The sequence below is a fragment of the Pyxicephalus adspersus genome, chromosome 2 (assembly GCF_032062135.1).
Source record: "Pyxicephalus adspersus chromosome 2, UCB_Pads_2.0, whole genome shotgun sequence".
Taxonomy (NCBI): domain Eukaryota; kingdom Metazoa; phylum Chordata; class Amphibia; order Anura; family Pyxicephalidae; genus Pyxicephalus; species Pyxicephalus adspersus.
This window is the reverse complement of record NC_092859.1, coordinates 76,976,092-77,000,060: the sequence shown is the minus strand read 5'-3', so window position 1 is coordinate 77,000,060 and position 23,969 is coordinate 76,976,092. Positions and strand designations below refer to the sequence as shown.

The 23,969-nt window shown below is 37.3% G+C and overlaps 2 protein-coding genes across 2 annotated transcripts in view; one reads left to right on the top strand and one right to left on the bottom strand.

The window, feature by feature from the left end:
• Positions 1-1,596: 1,596 nt before the first annotated feature.
• On the top strand, positions 1,597-15,037 carry SYCP3 (synaptonemal complex protein 3). Its single transcript, XM_072401130.1, has 9 exons — positions 1,597-1,803; positions 2,315-2,447; positions 7,795-7,876; positions 8,700-8,734; positions 8,837-8,954; positions 9,782-9,881; positions 11,199-11,297; positions 13,416-13,520; positions 13,677-15,037. Exons 2-9 carry the CDS (start codon positions 2,324-2,326, stop codon positions 13,728-13,730), a joined length of 717 nt encoding a protein of 238 aa, XP_072257231.1. The 5' UTR covers positions 1,597-1,803; positions 2,315-2,323; the 3' UTR covers positions 13,731-15,037.
• CHPT1 (choline phosphotransferase 1) overlaps positions 12,502-23,969 on the bottom strand; it is a 17,651-nt gene continuing 6,183 nt past the window's right edge. Inside the window, exons 4-9 of the mRNA XM_072401129.1 lie at positions 23,885-23,969; positions 20,990-21,121; positions 18,840-18,998; positions 17,965-18,090; positions 15,891-16,001; positions 12,502-13,756 (exon numbers count right to left, since the gene is read on the bottom strand). Of these exons, the coding sequence (XP_072257230.1) occupies positions 13,712-13,756; positions 15,891-16,001; positions 17,965-18,090; positions 18,840-18,998; positions 20,990-21,121; positions 23,885-23,969 (658 nt within the window). The 3' untranslated portion in view covers positions 12,502-13,711. The remainder of the gene's footprint in view (positions 13,757-15,890; positions 16,002-17,964; positions 18,091-18,839; positions 18,999-20,989; positions 21,122-23,884) is intronic.

Below are 23,969 nucleotides of genomic sequence, written 5' to 3'. Positions count from 1 at the left end.
AGAGAAATAGCACCGCTACTACAATTCCCTGCGTCAATAAAACAGTCCAATACGGGCCCACGCATAGGCAGAGACCGCTGGTCTATAGATGTGAGTGATGGCGCGAATTGTAGTAGCGGCGCTTTTTCAATGCAGCACTGGGCCAGCTGCAAATCATATTTAGAATTCCTTTGAGGGCCAAAATAATTCCTTTGGGGGGCCAAATTTGGCCCTCGGGAGAGAGTTTGACACTCCTGCACTAAACAATAGCAGAAGATTCATGCTGCTTCTGCTGGCTCTTCTTTATCCCATAACACATCCTGGTACTATCTCTTCCCTGGGTAAAAGATATCACACACATCCAGATGATAGAAAAGAATATGGGATTCATGGGACCTGGGCACCTTCTTCCATTTCTCATGTATCAGCTCTAAATCCCATGTAGCCATTGTAGGTGCATTCAGTGGTGAGGAGGTGTCACAATGGGTTCTCTAACGCCAAGCTGGGATACACTGTATACACTGTGATAACCCTCCATATTGGGCATACACAAAAAGGGCTTTCCCGGAATGTTTTTCACATTTTTAGGAGGAAATGTCTCTTGATCCCGCACCTGCGCAGTGCACAATTGGGTGACCTTAGCAAAACAGTCTGCAAGTTCCTCTGCACCAGAAAGAAGAAATCTGGGACAGCACAGGACTGACTGGAATTGGATTAAGGGCTATTCAAAAATAAAGAGAAGTTTTATTTTTTATCCGCTTTTCAACAATTTTTACTATATTAGTTCTTAGATATTAGAGTCTTGCATGACCATGGTACACCAGTTGTTCTCCCTTCCAGAACTTTTTACACTGCATACTGGGAACACCCCAGAAATTCTAAGAATTTGGTATTGCATTCAATACAAAATAGCTGTATTGAGTCTAATACAAATAAATCTTCATATATTATATCTATAATTATATATATATATATATATATATATATATATTTTTTTTTTACAGATTTGTTTTTTTATTTAAAGTTTATTAGTAAATTTATTGAATATTGGACATATTTCGGTGAGTTATGCCTAAGAATTACAGCCTACAATGTAAAATAAATTTCCATGCAAAACAATAATGCTTTTTGCATTGAAATATGGACAGAATTTGTTAATGGACAGAATTACATAAATTGTGGCCCTAAACCCTAACCCCCTCCTGCCTGGCATTCCAACCTTATTCTCTTCCTGCCTGGTGCCTAACCCATTTATGACTGGTGAATTATACTTACCAAGTGCCCAGCCTTAACCCATTATAACCAGGAACTTAACCCCTGGCAGACTAGTACTTTCCCCACCCCCCGGGTAATGCACCCAGCCCCTGTCTTCTACCCCCCGGTAGAGCAGATAATACCACTGGGGGGGGGGGGCGGTCCCTCGGCATTATTAGCAGTGACACCGGGTAAGTATTCTACAAACCTACAAACAATATAGCAGGCACTTGCACTTGATACAATGTACACCGCTGAGCTGTCCTTCCATGCAGGGTCCGGAGAATGTATATATATATATAATGTATATGCAGCACAGATACAAAATGTGAAATCACCAGCCAGTGTGCGCTCCTGTTTACTCGCTGCCATTCCGCCCCCCTCCTCCCCTAAGATTGGTTTGTCCCAGGCAGACGCGGGCTCTGCGGAGGTGTGTGAGGTGATTCTCGGGGCGGCGGACTTTCTCGCCCATACGGATACCCGGCCTCCCATCCGTAGTAAAAGGCAGAGCTGGCCGATGATTTATAGCTGAGCTGCCTCGGGAGAAGTCAGAATCTCTGCTGGTCCTCGGTAAAAATAAAAATTAAGAGACGGCCTCCTCTCCTGCGCGCCTTGTTAGGCCCAGAGGCCTCTGTGTGGGAGGGGAGGGGAGGGGGGCCTGGCACCTCATCGGATGGAGCCAATATTTCCTAATCAGCCCCACCCCCCTTCATGTGTGACCGGAGAGACTCTGAGGCCAGTCTAGCTTCATACACAGAATGAATCCCTGCTCTTATTTCCATGTATAATATGATCCATCCATGTTCCTGGGCCCTGTTACCTCCCCATACAAAGCCTAACATTGTCCCTGGGGGCATTACATGGAGGGGATAGCTGCAATGCACGGCATTTTCTCACATTACAAATAGCGCCGGGGGTGAAAAAAAAACTATAGAGAGTTTGTAAGGGAGTATAAATAAAGAATAAATACGGCTCTATAGGTATTTGGGTACATGTGCTTGCTTACCTTGCAGTTCATGTGGTGAAGCCTTTATAATTTGTTATTACAATGTGGTATTGTTTCTTTTTACATGGACCTTAGATCACACTCATGGCTCCTGGGAAGAAGTCAGGGAAATCTGTAAAGGCAATTCAGGAGGAGAAGGTGCTGTCTTATAAATTTCAAGAAATAGAACAGAAAAACCTTCCTGGATCAGAAGACGATATACCTGAAGGTAAACAAGTCTTGTTGCTGCAAATTAATATCTTAAAGCGTACATAAACCCAAAATTTTCACTTTACATAAAAGGGTAGACAACCCTTTTATGTAAGGTAAAAATTCTGTGCAGAGTGCAGCACTGCCCCCTAAATGAATGAAAAATAGAATGAATGGGAGCGCAGAGCCTCCCAGGATACCTACGTCACACATCCCAGGAGGCTCTTAGCTGCTCCTTCTGTGCATGCCTGAGAAGGGAAAGAAATTGACGATCTCACACATGTGCAGCGAGATCCGCAAGTTTTTTTCCCATCTACGTTGCGCCTGCATCCGGTGACGTAGAAAGAAGAACCCAGAAGAACAGGGAGAAGATGGCAGTGCCTAGCATGCAGGCCCAAAGACGGAAACCAGGACGATGCAGTACCCGATGGAAGAGACCTCCGGACCGATCGACTGCTCTGTGGGATTGAAGGTCGGTATTTTTTTGTTTTGGGTCGTTTTTGGGTTTAGTTACTCTTTAAAGAGGAACTAAACTCAATAACTACCAACACAAGAAAATACACTTACCTTCAATACTACAGAGCAGTTGATCAGTCCGGAGGTCTCTTCCATCGTGTACCGCGTCCTGGTATCTGTCTTTGGGCCGGCGCTCCAGGCGCCGCCATCTTCCTCTTCCGGGTTTTTCTCACTGCCATCTGACCAAGGGGCTCCTTCTGTGCATGCCCAAGGTGCTCGGGCATGCGCAGAAGGAGCACCCAGGAGCCTTCAGGGATGCCTGACTTAGGTATCCCGGGAGGATTTACGCTCCCTTTCTCGATCGCCTTAGTGTTAAATTAGTTATTTTTTTTTAGTTGAGTATCAATTATCCTGGATCTGGTGTGGCAGATCCCTTTGCAGATTGACAGTGGCTGTCCTGCGCTAGAACCTCTCTGCATTCCAGCACTGAGCACTCATCAAGTGGACATCATATGGGGCATTTGAGATCATTGCCTCCCATGTTGTAGAGCTATGCAGCCTCATATAAACTTCCTGTCAGAATAGCACAAACTGCCTTCCTTCATGTCTCCCATGTCTGTGTCATTAAACTTCCAGCCCTCTCCACAGCCTGCTGGAGAGCTCCTAACATTTCTGCATAACCCCCACATCAGTCCTAGAACTACTAATAAATCCAATTCCTCATTTACTCTGACCAATACTACTAACATTATCATTACCATTCAACTTAAAGTAATTTTGATTTCAAGTTAATTGCAAAGCCCTTGAACAATATATTGATACCAAAGTTACTGAAGTTGTGTAGGGAAGCAGTGGGAATATATCTAAATAAAAAAAATTGCTAGCAGGCAGAATTTTTTTTATGGCAGAAGGGATAGGTGCTGCAAAAAAAACATACCTGCTTGTTCCCATTTTTTTAAAGTACACTGAGCTGTGCACATGCTGGATTTACGTACCTTAAGAAGACTGAGTGAAGAAGGCTGCACCCACTATGGAGCGTTGACAGGTCAGTGTACTTAAAAAATTTTATTTTAGGTTTTTTTTTTTTAGGTTTGGTACCACTTTAGATTAAGTATAGAAATAAAAACACAACACAGTGGAAAAAAAATCTTTATGATTATTTTCTTTAATTTTTTTACATTAATATTTGTCTATGCAGGATCCATGACCCATAATGATGAAATCCAAAGATGGAATCCCAAAAAAATCTATCCTAAGCTGGCAGCTCCCTGCTGTATAAAAACAGTCTTACAGTCCAATATTGTTTACACGTGACTCTTGCAGTTTTCTAGACTCTTGTCAGTGAGTCATTTTTGATGTCCTGATAGCTCTCCTTTAGGACTTTAGTGAATGCCATTAAAGTGTAACTTAACTCTGAATTTTCATTGTACTTAAAAAAGGGTAGAGAACCCTTTTAGGTAAGGTAAAAAATTGTTTTTTTTTGGAATTTTTTTTTTTTAAATTATTAATTGGGAGCGCAAAGCCTCCTGGGATACCTACGTCAGGCATCCTGGGAGGCTCTTGGGCGCTCCTTGTGCGCATGCCCAAGCATCTCAGGCATACGCAGAAGGTGCCTTTTTGCTCAAAGAGAAAAATTTGCCAAACTCAGGCATGCGCAGTGAGATTTGCAAATTTATTTTTCATCCTACATCATCCGATCTTGCGCCTGGGTCGGGTGATGTAGAATGAAGAAACTGGAAGAGAAGTCGATGATGGCGGTGCCCCGCCATGTTTTGTTTTTCTTTAGGTAGTAATAGCTGTTAGAGTCGCATGAAAACAATACAGTGCTCTACCCATTTATTCAGCAGCTGGGGTGGAACTCCTCTCATTGTGCGTAAGGGAGCTGCCAGCCCAGGATGGATCTTCATGGGGTCTCACCTTAGAATATGGCTGGATACTGCAAAGACAAATAATAATTTAAAAAAGCACAACAGATATTTCACAACAATTTTCTTGTGTCAATTTGTAGGCTTGAATTAACCTTTTCTGGGAATGGATAATGGGTTGTACAGGGAAATATGGGGGCCCTTCATTAAAAGGGACATCATCTAGATTCCAAAAAGCTCCCTGACTACAGACCGCCACAACACTGAAATCACATTGTAAGAATGGGGCCATGTCCTCTACCAGTGGCATTTGGCACCATTGGTGGCTGGTGGGGGGTCTGGTTTTGTCAAAAGAAGCAGGGCTACATGTTTTTGCCCTTTTCTTTCCTTGGTAAGCCAGAATCCAGGTGATCTTTTATAGCTAAGAGGGGAGTCTCACATGTTTGCTGCTCCCATTCCTATCCAGGAAGTTTCCAAGCCTATAAAAGGATTTTATTATTGGGAGTTTATTTAAGTATATTGCAAATAAAAATAACACAGACTTCCTTCAATCATTTTATGAATGTTCTGTTTATTTACATTGTTTTCTTTAATGACACAACTGTTCAATAACCCAACCCCCTGTGCAAAACAATATATTTTCCTACATTGGAAATTGTGAAAGGATCAAAATGTCACATTTGAATAAATGCTTTGTATAGACATATGCTTTTAAAACCTATTGTGTCTGCAGTAAAATTCCAATCCTAATGAACCCCTTTGATTGCTCTATAAATGTATTTTGTTCCACTGCAGACCGGGTCTATCCTATGCTTCTCGCATTATGACAAATTTGGTTAGCGACCAGATCTCAAGAACAGAACCTGGTTGTTAAGGGAGGAGCATCTCTATCTATATATAAATATACTTGAGTAAACTGCCCCTTCCCTGGCAGTTTTAGTAACAATTTAATTAAAAGACTTTGCAATTACCATGAAATGTTACAGTCCAGCAATTTCCAGTCACTAAAAAAATGTTTTTGATGAAATGACTGCTTTTTTCATTTTGTTCTTTAGGGACATGTTCCTCCAGACATCCCCAGCAATTTTGGTGACAATATTATGTTTAGGGGCTTTGCAATTGCAGGTAGTCCCCAGGTTAAGGACATCCGTCATACAGACGCCTTCTAGATACGAATGGGGCTTCCCTGCTCACTCTGTGTAGGACAGAGACTTCAGGGTGGGGGGGTGCGGTTTGGATGACTTGCAGAAGTCGTCTTTTGCTAAACACAGCTGAGATTGTTGGTGATCCTAAGAGTGGAGCTGATCTTTAACATCTTGTAACTCTTTAATGACCAAGACAAACTCTGTAGTTGTTTTTCATATCAAAGCACAGCTTGCTCCAGAGGTTATTGAATGTCTAAGCTCCATAAAGTTCTATTTTTTTTTTTTGCTTTGTTTGTAAATAACTCACAGTGAGGATTTTATACAGTAACTGACACCATGCTGCCTAATAATATGTTCAGGCAAACATCTGTCCGCATTGCATTTATTAAAATAATGTACCTGTTCTGACTTACATACAAATTAACTTAAAAACAAACCTACAGTCCTTATCTCGTATGTAACCCGGGGGACTACCTGTATCTTAAAAGTCTGTAGCCATTAACTTCAATACAATTTGATTAAGAAAAATGTTTTTTGGGACATTGCAAAAAAATTTAAAATTATAATTTTGATAGAAAATTGTCAATATGCAATTTTGCTCATCCCTGATAGCTGAGTATCTTATCTGAGGGCTTTAAAACCCAACTTTTATAAAATAAATATCATTGTAACATGCATTTGTGCTGCAAGCGTATATAAGCTAAATGTGTCTTAAGTGGTCATTTGTGCCCCCGGGTTTATCCAGCTTTACCCCCATCTGTACAAGAAACCATGGCTCCCTGGCTTATGAAGTGATTGGACAATATAAACAGTCTAGTTTTGATGAGGGTGACAATGAAAGTAAACAAAACTCTTCCACAAATTTTAAAGCTGTCTAACTATAGCAAGCTTTATCACGTATGTAACATTGTATTTGTACATTTGCCACAATAAATTGCATTAATTGTTTTATTTTTTACTTTTGTTGATTTTGGATGCACTTTTGTTGGTGAGCCCTACATAGGTCTACATATTTGGTGTATATAAGGCTTAGGTCACAGAGCAGTACCACTTGCTATATAAGTGAATATTGGGACTCATGCAAAATAAAGACTGTACAGTGTCAGTGTTACTGGTAGTATGCAGCCAGAAATAATGTGTATCTGTCACTGGCAAATTATAGTTGCAGAATACTGTAATTTCTCTGGGTAAACAGATATTTTCTTTTTGGAGTAATGCACAACACTCATATTGTTGTAGGAATGAAATTATTTCCACCACTGTGCTTCATGATACAAAGATGACAAATACAGGCAGATATAAAATGATAAAAATGAATAGCCCATTAAAAAATCATACAACAAAACTAGTGTTTGCTGCAATGTTCATATTCAATCCAGAAATTCCCCATGTAGTATTTTTGTTCATGCCATTAACGTGCCCTCAATCTTATGGTCAACATCAATCAATGCACTTCTGAGTCCAGGTCATCATGGACCTGCGTCAGCCTGTGACTGGACAAAAAAAAAAGAAGCAGCACAGTGAGAGATAAGCCCATCTGTTACTCTGCTTTCTCGTTTTATCAGCATGCTTTTTGTCAGCACATGAACTGATTGGCCCCTTGTCTCCTGCTAGGGATTTATGCCAGGTCAGACTTTGCTACTTACACTGCTTGTATAAAAATATATAGATAGAATGACATATGAATGATTACAGAATTGCAGTAATTTGTCTTTTATATCTCTCTGAATTTCATCTTTCATGTAGGAACAATTAACACCTGCTATAGATGACAACTCTTATGTAATACTGTTCTTTTGTTTTTCTTTACAAAATGATTATTTTTATGGCACAGGTGCATGTTTTATTATTTTCCAAAGTTAAAAAAAATTCAATTAGCATTTTGTTACTTTTTTAACAGAGAAGTCTCCAGGTTTTGAGAAACATGGAAAAAAACGTCTTGCATCTGTTACAAATCAAGAAATAGAGGAAGATCACATGGGGTAAAAATTAAATGGTTTATTTTAATCTCAGTTATCAAAGTTTGTCTACAGAAAAAATATTACTGTTCTGGAAAAGACAGTATATAGTTATATCTGTGTTAAAAATTCAAAATCTTACATTACTAACTAAAAGACCACATTTTTTTCTGACACATAGTATAACACAAATTTCCAGTATGATCTAAAACAAAATTCAAACAATAAGTGAAAGCTTACAATACTCACAACAAATAAACTGAGACTGTGAGTATGTTGGTGCAAATCAATGAGGAGAAAAGAAAATGGTGCAGAGGAAGACTATGAAATTGACCCTTTGGAGGGAGAGGGCCAATGAGGCAGGACAGAAAAGGGCGAGATGGATTGGGATGGGGTAGGGTTGAGCAAGAGGAAAGAAAGTGAGAAAGCGAAAAGAGAGAGGAGAAAAGAAAGTACAAGAAAAAGTATGGGGGGGATAGAGAGTGAGAAAGAAAAAGGGGGTTGGAAGAGAGAGTAAAAAGGAAAATGACCTAAAGCACGGGGAAAGAAAAGGAGGTACCCCTTAACTGAACCAGGTATCAAAGCTGTCCAACCCAACCTTTATTCCTTAGTAACACAGTTACCATGGAAGGGATCTTTACTCCTTTATCCTTAATTCAGCAGCACATGTTCCTGTAAGAATTACTTTCTCCAGCACTGACACTGGCAGTATTTTGTTCCTGAAAATGTTAGTCCTTTCCACACAAAAAATTGTGATAATATACCTTCTTTGAATGTTTTCATCCTGCTAAAAAAAAGTTACAAACTGTAGTTGGCAAAAAATGTATTATGCCATTCTTTTTTCTAGTGGTGAAGTACAAAACATGTTGAAAAGATTTGGAGGCAAGTATTATATTATTTTTGAATGTCATCATTTAGCTTGACAGTGATTGTTTCTTTTTCGTTAATGTTTTCAATTACATTTCTTAAAATCTTCCAAAACAGCGGACATTAGCAAAGCCCTTTTAGCAAAACGAAAGAGGTTGGAGATGTATACAAAGTCTTCTCTGAAAACCAGCAACCAAAAAATTGAACATGTTTGGAAAACACAACAAGAGCAAAGGTAGGATAGATACCTAAAATTTGATAGTAAGTGATCATGTGGACGGGTGTTTTTTTTTGCATTTAAACCTGCAGCACAATCAAGCACCAGGCCAGCCACTGGGTCAAACGCACCACAGCACTGATAATTAATCCTGTGTCTACAGCTATAACTGCAAGTGCCAATGAGCAATTCAGTATCTTTTATCCAATGAAGCTCCCATTCAGTCTTTATGGGGCTGCCACGGGTAAAACTACTTGTTCCTAAAGAGAACTTCCACTCACTGGATCTTTCCCTTTTTCAGACCATTCTCTGTAAACTCTAGAGATGGTTGTGCATAAAAATCCTGGCAGATCAGCAGTTTCTGAAATGCCTGGCACCAACAACCATGCCATGTTTAAAGTCACTCAAACCATCTTTCTTTCCCACTCTGGTGTTTAGTTAAAACTTTGCATATTGTGTTGACAATGTCTACATGCCTAAATGAGTTGCTATCATGTGACTGGCTGAATAGATATTTGTATTTCCAAGGCAGCACAGTGGCCTTTGCAGCGCTAGGTCCAAGGTTCGAATCCCGGCCTGGACACCACCTGCATGGAGTTTGCAGGTTCTCCCTGTGTTTGTGTGAACTGTGCATTTTAGTTGCAGGTTGTCTTGCAACAAAACAGGAGGGGGATCAAAAGGCACTTTGATTCTGTTTTGGTCAGGGCTATTTGAAGAAAAACAATTTCATATATTTTACCATGTGCTGCATTGACATGAGGTTTAGACGTGTTGCGTTTCCTAACTGCACTAGAAAATGTAAAATATATATATATTTATGTTTATTTTATATTTTCCTTTTTTAGGCTAAAGTTGAACAATGAATATTCTCAGCAGTTCCAGGCATTATTCGAACAGTGGGAAGCCGATGTACATAAAACAGAGGAGCAAGAAGAAAAACTAACTGTAAGTATATAGTTTGCTACAACATTTAAACTAAGAGATATATTTAGAAAGGAGGAAAGCAATAGAAGGAACTTTTGTCAGTCTAAACTTTTTTGGCAATTTTTTTGCATAATTTGCTATTTAATAGCATGATAAAAAATCAGAATAGCTATTAAAATTCAATGCCATAGTTTGTTGACAGATTTTTAGATACTCACAAGTCCAACAAGTAATAAAGAATAATTGTCTCAAATGAAAATTGTTTCTATGTAAAAAAATACATTATCTTCTTCCATGTTTATTATAACATTTTCTTCTTCAGACCTGTTATGCTGTATTCTGTTTTATTATGCTTGCTATAGTGCTTGTTATCACTAGATATAAAACATTTAAATATCTCTGCACTTAGGTTTATGGCACTGATTTCCCATTGTATGTGTATTGCGAGCCTAAAATTATATAACAAATCTTGGATAATGCTGGCATTAGCTTTATGACTACTGCAAGGTACAATTATCTAAAGTAAACCTGTTGTAATAGAAATTCACAATCTATCATTACTGACCTTCTGGTAAAAGGCTAAATGCATGGCTGTCTCTAATTTTTATAATGACCTGGAACAATTAGGTGAAACTAGACTGAAAAAGGACACTTGATTTGTCTATTCACCAACTTTTGTAATAAGCCACAGCCTAGTAATTTTGGGAGCTTTTATTTGAGTGGAATTTTTAGGTATATACTTTTGTATTGCTGTGAATACAAGCAATTGTTGCTTGGAAATTATAGGCATACATAAGTAAACCCAAAATGATTGCCTTTTCAAAGTGCCTGGTATCAAGCTAATAATAAACTGTGATGCACTTAACCTAGTTACAGGTTTTGGTTGAAACATGTTTTTTTTTAGTTGCTATAGTGTACAACACAAATTTCACTGTGTAAATATGCAAGAATACCAAACAATCTGGCAAATATACCCTCATACCATAACATTCTTTTTCCTTTACTTTGAACAAACCTAATCCAGTGGTACATACTTGCATTTAGGCTGTTTAGCTGTTGCTGACAAGCACTTAAAGTCAAGGAAGAAATCAACACAACATACTGGTTTGCTTCAATGTCTTCAATGCCAAAAATCCTAAATGATTGCTATATAGCAAAGCCATCATCTGAGACCCCAAACTGCTAGAAACAGATAGCACCTTCATAATAAGCTACATCAAAAATAAGATAAACATCATGAAGGTTTTTTCATCTATAAAACATTCACTGCTTATGTGTGGTTATGCTGTTACTAATAACAACAGTACAAGCCTTTTTTTCTTTTGCCTTTTATATTAGAATATGTTTCGCCAACAGCAGAAAGTTTTTCAGCAGGCCAGAGTAGTGCAGAACCATAGGCTGAAAACAATTAAGCAACTGTACGAGCAGTTCCTTAAGGTATTGTGTTTATTTTTTATGTACACAAAAAATAAATATGTACAGAAGAAAAATATAAAAATATGTAATGCAATTAAAATATTATTGTACAGCAATGATTTAAAACATTTGCTTAAGGCTGGGTCTACATGAACGATTTTAAAAACGCATATAAACGTTCCTACCACGTTTATATGCATTTTTATTCACTTTTACAATCGTTTTAAAGCTTAACTTTAAAACGCCAAAAAACTTTTATAAACGCATATGACGCTTTTTACCACGAATTGCCGCGATTTTACATAAGTGTTTATAAAAGTTTTACTTTTAACCCTTTCAGGGAATAAGTACAGGGGTACATAAAACACCTTACTCATTCCCTGAAAGGGTTAAAATGTGTAAAAAAAAATTGGACGAGGCTTTAATGTTAAATTATTTTATTAAATGTGTGTGTTTGTGTAGTTAAACTTTTTTTTTTTTACAGGTTATCTCAATGACAGGATGATTTCCAGCGTTGCAATGAGCACAGCCCTGGAAATCCTCCTGACAGTGAGGGATCGCAGGGCACTAAGGGTTAAATGAGGACAAGGCTCTCCATTCACCCCTAGTGCTCTGTGATTGGCTGAGGTTTTATGTTTCTCAGCCAGTCAGCACTAGACATGAATGGGGAGACTTGTGCCCATTCATCTCTAGTGCTCTGTGATTGGCTGAGAAATAGGAAACCCTGATGACAGCTCAAGCATCATCAGGATTTACCTTTCCCTAGCCAATCAGGGAGCAGAGCAGTCAGCGGAGCTCTGCTATGCTGACAGCTCCGCTCCCCTGATCACTCCCGCAGCCCTAGAGGAGCTGTGACATTTGTTCTGTATCTGTAATACATGTCACAGCTCCTGGTTGCTTTGTGTTACTATTTCAGTTTTATAAGCCATCGTGTTAGATCTACACCATGGAAGTTACACATGTTTAATATTATATTGTTATATTGTATATTGTTGTTATAATAATATTAAATATATTTTTTAAGATTATTTTTTAGATTAAATCATTTAGTAAAACATGTATCAATAGAATAGATAATGACAATAAAATACAATTGGAAAACGTGCCATTATTTTAGCCACTTTCCCAAAAAGCATTAGTAGTGCATAGAAATTAAGAGAAAAGAGCAGTATGAGCCAGTTACTGAAATGGCATGAATAAATGAAATTTTGCTTAGGACACCAAGTTTTGTAAGAAGTTTTATTACAGATTTACAAAGTATAACATACTGCATTTATGGTACAGAATGAATGACCTGAATCATTTCATTATAAAAGTTGGTGTGTATGTTCTTTCATTTTAAAGAAAACTGGGCAAAATATTTGATAAATACATAATGTTGTGTGTTTCAGTATGTATACAAGTGCGTTATTTTGACCCACAGTCTTTAAAACAAGAGTTTTGCTGCATAGCTAATAAAACTTAGACATTTATTGTGGGCTCACAGCTGTAGTGAAGGTTTTTTATGTGGCAACTTTAGTAGTCTAACATAATAGATAATATTAAGGAAAAACTGTACAGAAAGAAACATGTGCATTGTTGGATTGCATTACCTGAAAACAAGCATGCAGTAAGTTAGATCACAGTTAAGTCTGAAAACCTAATGCATATACCTAATTCAGATCATGGAGACAAAGTATTAAAGCAAAAAAAAAAAATAGACTGTTTTATTAGACAGCCTGGACAGTTTGTTGTCTTGCCGAGGTATACTTCTCCAAACAATAATCAATTCTCCCTCCATTTACGTAAGCTAGAGTCTACCTTGCTACACATATTGAACCAAATAAAAACATTTGAATTGGTATTTAAAGACATGGCCCAAAGTTACCTTACCTTAAACTCATGCCAATCATTTGGTTTGATAAAATACAGTACTTTAGTGGTGGATCCCTATTGCTCAACAGCTTCCCCAAACTGAATGTAAAAAAATGTAGAATTAAAAAAAAAAAACCTTTATATAATGAGTGTTTTTCTGGGCTAAACATCTATATTTGTTGTAAGAAGCTAGCCATATGGAAACAGTAAGTCAATAATACCTTGGAGAATTTAAAAGTGTACATTTGTTACTGCATGTGTAATCTTAAATCTCAACATTCACAGAACATGCAAGATTTAGAAAAAAACCAAGAAAACCTTCTATCCAGTGCTCAAAATGAACTCAGAAAGGAAATGGCTATGTTACAGAAGAAAATTCTTATGGACACAGTAAGTTCATTTTTAGTGATTGCATTGTCATGCAAGACATTCATTACAGTATTTTTTTTTTCATTTTTATTTATTTATTTTTTTAGCTTTATTATCAAAATATATGAGATAACTATAAAAATAGTTTAACTTATTTCATTCTTTTTCTTCTGCCAGCAACAGCAAGAGATGGCAAGTGTTCGAAAGTCTCTTCAGTCAATGTTATTCTGATGGCTCCCTGAAGGAATAACTTGTACCTATTTAAACATATAATTAAAGGATTATCCACCAAAAAGAACATAAGTCCTATTTCGAATTCTGATTTTACAAAGTTAAATTAAGTTCCCTTTATTTTACCAACTAAGAACAATGAAATGGTAATATGGAAAACAGTTTTTGTTTGTTGCGTGATGTAGACCCTGCTAGTGACAATGAACCAACTTTTGCCTGTGTACATAAACATATGTGCCAACATTTTTTTTTTTAATTTTGGATAAAGTAGGTGTGTTTTTTTCAGTTCCTGTCCTGCTGACAATGCTTTACTGGACAGGAAGTGTGGGAGACTTTCAAATTTCCTCCCTAATGAAACTGTCCCGGATTGCAGAAACAATAATCTCAACAGAGTTTTAAATTTGTTAGCTCGACATAAACTAATGGCTCTATTTAAAAAACAGGGAATCTGGCTTTCCTTCAAACATTCCCTCATCAGAATAAGTTACTGCCATTAGACACATGAGCCTGAAAGCTTCCCATGAGGGAACGTCTGATTCCCCATTTTATAAATAGAGCCCTATATATCTCATTGAAAGTAGACCTTAAATCTAAAGCATCAGAAAAACAGTGGAGGGGATAAACTGAACAGCAACTTACCTATCAGCTGTTAAAATCAGGTCCCATGAAACTAGTTCTAAATCACATGGCTTGAAGCTGCCATGGCAAAAAATTTAAAGACAGAAGCAAGACCTCACAATGTAGAGTTTGTGCACATCACATGATCTGAACCAAAGCACCATGCAACCTGCTTTACATTTACATTCCCTCCGTTTCACCAACTTTCATCCCTTATTTTTCCAGGCTTGCGTACAATGGACCTAACCTCAGCATTTAGGAATGCTTTAAATTTTTATGCTTTTTATACATCCCCAGGAGGGTTCTGTTCTTTGTTATAGCATATACATTCTTATAAATTTACAGGTGTGACAATGCAGAACACACCAAAACTAACAGGTAATGTAGTTGTACCCCACTATGAAGTTATTTTTTATCAATTAATACATAAATATGATGTATTAATGAATATAGAATTTCTATTGCCCCAAAAAATGAACAAATTATTTTTTTCTATCTCTGATAGCCTTCTATCCCCAGTTATGTTCGGAGTTTACTGGTCCAAATACCCAAAGCTTTCATACTGTATTTTGTCATTATCTGTGTGTAATATTCATATTCAGGGAGTTTAAAAGTAAATTCCAAAGTGTACTATGTTTTAAACAAAACACAGTGACCTGTACAAAATAAAACATTTATTAAACAATAAACTATTCATTCTTATTCATTTTTGAAAGAAACAAACTAATCAGCTCCGCCGAGCACAAATACCATATCGCTCAATGCTTCATGAAATGATTTCCAGTTTAATAACACTGTACAACTGGATTCTGCCTCCATGTTATAAATGTTTTGACAAACAAGCAATAAAAAAAAGATCACATTGGTCCAGAAGCTTGTATTTCAGCTCCTAAGTATTGTCATTAAAAAAGGCATGTAAATGCTTGTTAACTGCTTTTTATATTAATAAATAAAAAAATAATTAAAACTAATTTCTTTTTATAATAAGAATGAAAAAATTTAGAACTGCTCTTATGGAGGAGAAGAAACTTGTAATTGTCAAACAATTAAAAGTCATAAATTAAATAAAAAGCAAGTCCGTTTAGATAAAAAAATCGCATTTCTGTACGTTAGGTTGTCTTATTTTGCTTTGGAAAGCCCAATAAGCTAATCACTAACAATGTACAGGCAAACAAATGATGCTTTAAATACAGTAAAGTCACGTTACCAAAACTGAACAAACACAGAGTATATACTGTCACTATGTTTAAGAAACTAATTAAAATACATATGTCTTCCGAAAATGCATGATCAAAACTGCAGTTATGTTTTTCCTACATGACTACACAAGTAAAGAATCCAACGGACTTGCTCTTTGCTCAATTATATTTTAATTAAGAAAATTGACTGCCAAGCTGCCATTCATTAGGCAATTATTGATTTAGGTCTCATTGAGTCCTATTATTTTTCATGGTACTATATAAATAGATATCATTGTTTTCCCCCCTGTTTCTTTTCCTCCATTTGTTTTAGCAGTCAATCAGTATGATTTTGATTTTGAACCTGCTCAGCAGCTGGGATAGGAGGGATTCTGAAGACAGATATCCGAAGATGTGTTGCTATTTGCAGACAAACTCCTATGCAGTATCTTATCAATTCAAACAATGATATGACCTAAACAAGAAAGAAAAAAATAATATTAGTTTTTATGACCTTCAAAGTTGATTTTACAGCAACTAAAGCTATGTACACACTTGCAATTTTTGTCGTTGGAAAGGATCTTTCACGATCCTTTCCAACGACAAGGGACTGCACGATGCATGAACGGTGCTGTACATACAGCACCGTTCATGCTCTATGGAGAGGGGAGGGGGAGAGCGACGGAGCGGCACCCTGCTGCGCTCTCTCCCCCTTCCCTTTCATTAGGATCGGTCGTCGTCCATCGTCCGTGGATCCGGCAGGTCGGTCATTCGGACGATGGACGACACCGACTGTACACACGGCAGATTTTCGCCCGATATTTGGCCGATGCCGATTATCGGGCGATAAAAATCTGCCGTGTGTACGTAGCTTAAGGATTACACGCATGTGTCATACCACACCTGAAAACTAGTCAAGAACAATCTTTAATGCTTACTAGTCCTGGAGAAGAATGCCTTTTAGATATCTCTATAGTATGATGATTATTACCATATGCTAGCACTATTTAACTTTTTTCCTGGATTTATTTTTCCAATATATAACAGAATAACATCCCTATCTACTGAGAAATAAAACAGGAAAAAGAGGAGTATAAAAAAAACTTCAGGTACAACAGTTTTGTTTTCATCACTATTTGTTGATATAAAAAATTAATGAATAAACACTAGGCTTGGAGACTGATCAAATACTTGTAGGTTCCTAGTTCACCTTTCTGCTTCCATCCTGCTCACTGGACAGTGATTCATTATCATCACCTCTGCCCAGTGAGTAGGTTGCCTACCTATGGAGTAGTAAATACCTCAGTAATGATAACCCAGAAGTTTAGGAATTCGATTCCCAAATTGGATAGTGCATTACCAGAAGTGCTAGCCAAAAACTAAATCCTTTGGAGGGTAAAACATCAAACGTTTTACCCTCCAGATGTTTACCTGTATGCCTAGAATTCCTTGTTAAGTTCAAACATAAATAAACCCTCCAATCTCATTCAAAGATGCAGCCAGCTTAGACGCTATTTACTTTTTTTATTTTCCTTAGAATTAAACATATGATCAGCTTGACCACACATTCAAAAGCTTAAAGGTTTGGCTGAAAGCTAACATCAGCTTACAACAATTGTGCCAGTTCTCACCAGAGGCGTGCCTTAACTACACTGATCATGGGCTAATGGGCTAGATGGCAATGTAAACACTACAGAGAGCAACAATGAGTTTGATAATAGAAATGAACTCAAATCTGTTGAATATTTCTGACTCGAAACTGCTTTTGGGAAACAATCCAGTTGGTTTAGTTAGTGACTGAGATTAAAGCAAAACTAAACTCGCTGATTTAACTGTTTTAAAAAAGCATTACAGTCAAGGCAGATGAGATCGGTCACAGCTGTCAGTGTACATATGTCAGCTCTCAAGCACTTCAGAGCCTCAAATCAAATGGCTAATTGCATGGCTGATCGCATTTGCTGCATTAGGACATCTGCAAATCTAAATATCAGCTAAAATGCAACCTTGTCCTGCTCTAACGAATAGGAGGTTTAGTTCTATGTTAAGTGTAAATCAGAACTCTGTTCTCATAGAATTAATAAATGAAAATGATAATAAATAAATGAAATATCCATTATAGTAAATAACCATGCTAGTCCACTGCGTCACATTTATCTGTATCGAAGTCAGCCTGTGATATGCCCTCCCTTGTGGGACAGTCCATCAGATAGGTAGTCCGTCAGAAGGAGCTCACACAGCAGGCTGACAATGTACCTACTGACTGCAAAGCAGGGACTTAGCTTGTCAGGCTGCGATAGCAAGTTTTGTTGCAGGAAGCATGCTCAGGTAAAAAAAAGGCTTACAAGGGATTCACAAAAACAATCTGCATAATTTGCACAATGGCAAACATACCTACTAATGTATTTATTACACGTTAGATAACTGTAAAACATACTTACTAGTGCAAACCACAAAACTATGTATTCATCAATAAAGCTGTTGAAGTACTGGTCTAGAAATAAAAGACCCGGTCCAATAAACGCAGTATCCTGAATATACAGTTCACTTTTGGTCATATGTGCCAGCTGAGGAAAAAAGACAAACAATGTGAGTTAAAATTACAAAATAGGAGGGGACAAAAAAGATATACTGGTAATAAAATCATTATAGCTCATGTAATGTTCTTTGCACTACACCTGAAATACACTGATAACACTGCAAGCAGTTATTAATCAGCCGCACAATGACACAGATATTCCTGAATGGAATCGGTAATGAATCTGACACAGGATAATTATTAGCAAATATCATGCTACAGTACAAACAGAACTTTCTAACACTAGAGTGGGGTTTAATACAATGTAATTTGAAGATTTTCCCTAAACAATGTAAACTGGCAATATATAAACAAAATCTTTCATCATCTACTTCCACCACCCCATTGTGCATTAAAACCTCCGTGGGTAACTACTTAAAATGACTTTTTTTTTAATTAACATACAGGTAGTCTCTGGGTTACATATCAACTTCTGGAGCAAGCTGTGCTTTGATATGCAAAAAGAAACAACTGCAGAGTTTGTCTTGGTCATTAAAAAGTTACAAGAGCTTGCAGAACAAGCAGGGAAGCCCGTTCATATGTAGGAGTCATGCGTATGTTGGGTGTCCTTAACTCAGGGACTAGTTGTACTCCATAACCTAAGTATATTAATCTGAAATTTAATCTAAATTCTGAACAAATATGAACTGTACTGTAACCCAGACTTTCTGAATTATTTACTTCTGATTGGATGCAATGCGTTAACTGTGCAATTAACATTCCTGCTGAAAAACTTACCACAAGCTTAATAGTGATCTTGGCACTTACAAATCCAAATGTTAGTGTGTAAAGACATGGATGTTTGTAGAATAGATCTGTTGTTGATTTTAGATAGATCATAAATCCCAATGTGAGCACCAGTCCAATATGCAGGCCTGGAGAAAGTACACTGGTTCCCTGTGAGAAAAAAAAGGTTATTGTACTTCATTTATTTAGGTTATTGTATTTCATATACATAGCAATTGTGTTATTTATGTACACAAGAACTAGGAAACATTATTTCTCTATGAGAGCTTTACTTATTTTATTGATGATTACAGCAAAGTCATGCAAATAAGCCTGCATATGATCAGAAGCAAACTTAAATCACAAGCCTAGGAATGTGTTTTGCTAAGGTTTAGCAATGCACCAGATGCAAAAAACTTTAATAATTGCAAAGCAATGCAAAAAAATCAATAACATTTATAAGCCAAGTTCGGACCCACCAAAATTTAATGTAGTATTTTTGCACATTGAAAAGTGATGCTACAGGAATAAAGCAGACCGTAGCAATTAGTAGGTTTGCCTCCCTTCCAGCCCTACTGCCAACAAAACTAATATTAATGTAATTTATTTAACAAACAAAACTTACTATGTGATGGTGTGTCCAGGGCCCTAAATCATGCAGAGTTAAAATGTGCCTGGTGGCTGTTTCCAGCCAACAAAAACATGACTTTACATAATATTTACTTTAACAAAGTGCATGATTTCAGTTGCCCTTGCCTTTATCTTCATGGAAACCTGGTTAGTCTTTTTTTAAATTTATTTCACATAATGTTGCCAACAAGAAGCAGCATCATGGCACCAGCTAAACCAGCAAGTAAGAAGCTTGAATGGCTTTGCTCCATCGCACAGCTAAAAGCAACATTAGGATTTGAAGGATCTGACACTTCAGGGTTTTTCTGATGCCTGAGTTTTACTACCACAGCTCTTCACTGGCTGCTACATTTCTAGAGTGTTGCTTCAGCTTTAAAGGGGCACAGTAGGGATATAGCGAATAAGGAAAGGGGAATCACAGAAAACAAGAGGTAGGCACAATCATCAGACACGCCCCAGTGTGTCAAATGTTGAAAAGTTTAATGCTGGATTCCACACAGGTGCTAATATAAGCAATATAAATGCATTTTCCAAAGATGTATAGGCTTTAACTTTTTAGTGTATTATTAGTGTCTCAGGGAATGTGCTTCTACATATGTGCACTTGCCACCACATGCATCCATTGCTCTAGCTCAGTGTTTCTCAACCTTTATAACATGGGTGAACCCTTTGAATAGAGTTCGGGTCTTCAGGTATAATTTCTATATCCACGGGTCACAGTAAATTGGAGTATTGGTCAGTAGAAAGAGAGCCTCTTACATTACTGGCATGTGGGAAGAATGTCACCCTTACAGACAAGCAATAAGAGTATTGGTGTCACCTAAACTGTCACAAACTGCAAATTGCTCAAAGAACCCTCTGGAGCTAAAGACTGTAGGTTTGTTCTCTGGAGAAACCCTAACTGAGAAACACAGCTCTAGCTTAACATTTCAGAAATTTGACAAGCACACCTTTATTACATCCCACAGCAATAAAGGGGCCCCCAATAGTTTAATAGAATGAACTGCATTGAGGGAAGGGGTGTCTGGGCACTGCTTCCTGAAGAAGCCCTAAGTGCTGCTTACTAATGTTTATTGACCCTGGGGTACAGTGAAGCTCCCCTGCTTTAGATCCGAAGAATCAGAGAGACACTAGTTATGTAGTGGCTGGCAGAACCACATTATTTTAGTAGGCTTTTGACACAAGCTGAGGATCTCGCCTGTGTAATTCTGCAAAAAGCTGAAGATTAAAGGAATGAGCAGTGCTATATGTGGGTATTATTTCTCAACTTTCACAGAGTCTATTTTACTAACAGAGTCATTTTACACAGGATTGTCAAAAACTATAGCATCAAACACGGTAATTATTCATATTAAACAGGATTTATATAGCTCCAACATATTATGAAGCGCTGTACAATAAATAGGAGTTGCAAATGACAGACAGATACAGACAATGACAAAGCAATGTTTTTTACAGTGGAATTGAGAAATCCCCCCGAAACAAATAACCAAAAAAATATTACTACAAAGCATACTGTCAAATTCACTTACAGCTACAGTTGATCCATTTTTCCCCACGCCACCATTAAGAATGACTCTAAAGTAGTTGTTACAGGAATAAATTGTTCCAAACACAATGCCCATAAGAGGAATGACTTTCAAGGGAAGTCCAGTCACAGGAATCTGTAAATTATGTATAAAAAAGGAAAGTTTAGAATATAGAAATGATTCTGTCATTTAATACATATTATGGAATTATAAGAAAAGAAGACACCAGGATATGCAAAAGCTCCATATTTGTTCAAATAGATCTTCAGATTATATATTCATACACAAACTTGTTCTAATCCTAAAGATCTGAACACTGGATGCTCAATTTTTACTTTTTATAAAAAGGGGAAGTTCCTCCCTTTCTGCCTTTATCACCGTGGAGCCTTACGGGATACCTACATCACATATTCCACGAGGCTTTGAGCTGCTCCCTTTGCGGGATTTTCCCCATAATTAAAAAAATGTGTCACACTTTTAAATTAGGACAATGAATACAAATTATACTGTATTTGCATCCTATACATATTCTACAAATACATCAATAAAGTTTGCCATGGTGTGTGGTGATTAACAACCGGTGTCAAGCTTTTGTTCACTTCTAGAGATGCTTAGTTATGCATTTCCATACAAGCATCACTAGAAACATTTCAAATGCAGGTTAAAAGGGAGCTTCACTGCAGTTCAAATGCATCTTGACAGTGAATTCTGAATGATTTTTATAGCATCTGAAATTGATATCACGCTAATGCCATCAACACCAAAGGCCCTTTACAGCTATAAACTGTGCTGAAATATAGAAATCCTATATTGTGACCTATGCTGTGCACTACAACTGAAAATAAAGGGGATTCATTTAAAAACCATGTGTGAATGACTTTATGCAGAAAATGTTTTTCTAGGGCATATACTACATCTAAGCCTGTGATAGGAGAGTGGGCGGGTTATGTCCAGGGACACAGCCCCCCCACTTTCCCAAGCCTGGGACTTGTACAGGGACATGTTCTGCGGCTTTGGCCGGTGCATTCCCCCCGCGGTTTCCTTCTCCTGAGTCGCGGACCCCCCAAATTTTCTGGAAACCACTGGTCTATCAGGTTCACATAAACAGAGTGGTATATATTTCTTGAAAAAACAGCTAGCATATGCTGTGTGCATATTTATTTACCTCTTCGACAAAAGTTGACAATAATATTAAAATAATTACCTGAAATACTCTTTTCAGACTTCCATTGGCAGCAGAAAGTGAAGAGGAAAAAAATAAATACCCAACCTTTGCTTAATACTTAGGAAAATCTTTGGAAGAGTGCACAATTACACAGTATTGCTTTTTCTCACAACTTCTACTAACACACCCTGAGCTGTATGAGGACAGTCTTCTTAATAAACAATCATATTATGAACATGTTACTTAATGTGGTACCACAATGAGTGCACAAATATGAATTACAAATTCAAATTTAACTTGTCCAATTACTTTTGAGCCCCTGAAATGAAGTGATTGTGTTAAAAAAAGGCTTTAGTTCCTCACATTTTTATGCAATCTTTTTGTTCAACCAATGAATTCAAAGCTGAAAGTCTGCATCTGAGTTGTTTCATTTAAAGTTAATTGTGGTAACGTACAAAAGCAAAATTAAAAAAAAAAGTTGTCCCTGTCCAAATATTTATGGATCTAACTGTATAAAGTAGTTCATGGTTGACTCACTGACTGCAAGGTGCCCAGTCCCGTGGCTGTAAAAAAGGCTGATATGATATGCTGCGTTTGGTTTTCAGAAGTTACCAGAAGTCTTGTGGTTTGTTCAGATGCAACGTTGCAAGCCTCAGCCATGCTGCCATGTTCTTTTCAGAAAGAAGACATTTTCTCCTGGCAACCTCTTCAAGCAAGCCGTACTCATTCAGTCTTTTTCCAGTTGTACTGTTATGAACTTAACATTTAGAACACTAACTGAGGCCTAACATGGTCTGAAATGCAGCTCTTGGGCTTTCTGCAATTTCTATGAGCATTGCAGTCTAACCTCGGGGAGAGTTTGCTGGGAAATTCACTCTTGGGAAAATTGTCAACTGTCCTGAATGTTTTCTACTTCATGAATAATCTCTTTCAGTGTAGAATGATTGACTTCAAACTCCTTGGAAATAGCCGTATAACCCCACCCAAATTGATGGGCAGCAACAATTGATTGTTTTAAGTTTCAAATCTGCTTTTATAGAGGTGTTGATGAGCAAATATTTAATTAGAGGCACCTTGCTGCTATTACACTCCAAATTCCTATGGAAGTGGTAAAGGTGCGCTTAATTTTTCCACACTCCAGCATTTTGACTTAGTCCTATTGAAATACCTAATGGCATGGCGTAGCATGTAATGAGCTTTTATATTTTCCCAATAGGTAAGGATTAGGTTTTTAAAATAATTTCCTGATACAAAAAGCCTTAGAAATGATTGTAGATAATTCCTACCAGGTAAGTAGGTGATCTAGAAAGTTAAACTAAATTTAGATCAATGCACTACCATCAGATATTGAATCATTCTAGATTTTGAACTATACTTGTCAAAAGAAGATACAATGAAAGGTTAACATTCAGAAACCTGAACAATGTCTGCTGACAAAATTCATGCTGCTCAGACAATGGCCTGTTGTATTATCTTAAATGTGCTAAAGTAACAGTTCAATAAAATGTAGCAGGAAAGGAAGCTGTTGCCTATATAAATGAATTCAGTAATTATTTGCTATTTAACCAATCATAAGAACATGACTGCATCATCCTAATCTCAGTAAACTTGGAAAATGACAGGCTCTGTCCTCTAGTTTTAAAGAAACAACCACATCATATAATCAGGTTGGAGCAGGAAGCAAAAACTGATCAATCAAAAGGTAAATTAGGATTCAGTGTTTAACAAGTTACCTCATTGTCCCAGAATGTAGTCCCAAAAAATGCAGACAACAAAAATACAATGGTTACTGAAATCTGAAGTTCTGTGACATCAATC

Coding starts and splice junctions, on each gene's coding strand:
- SYCP3 (XM_072401130.1), top strand. CDS start 2,324: ATGGCTCCTGGGAAGAAGTCAGGGAAATCTGTAAAGGCAATTCAGGAG. Junction 2,448..7,794: donor AGAAGACGATATACCTGAAG/GTAAACAAGTCT, acceptor CTTTTTTAACAG/AGAAGTCTCCAGGTTTTGAG. Junction 13,521..13,676: donor AGAAAATTCTTATGGACACA/GTAAGTTCATTT, acceptor TTCTTCTGCCAG/CAACAGCAAGAGATGGCAAG.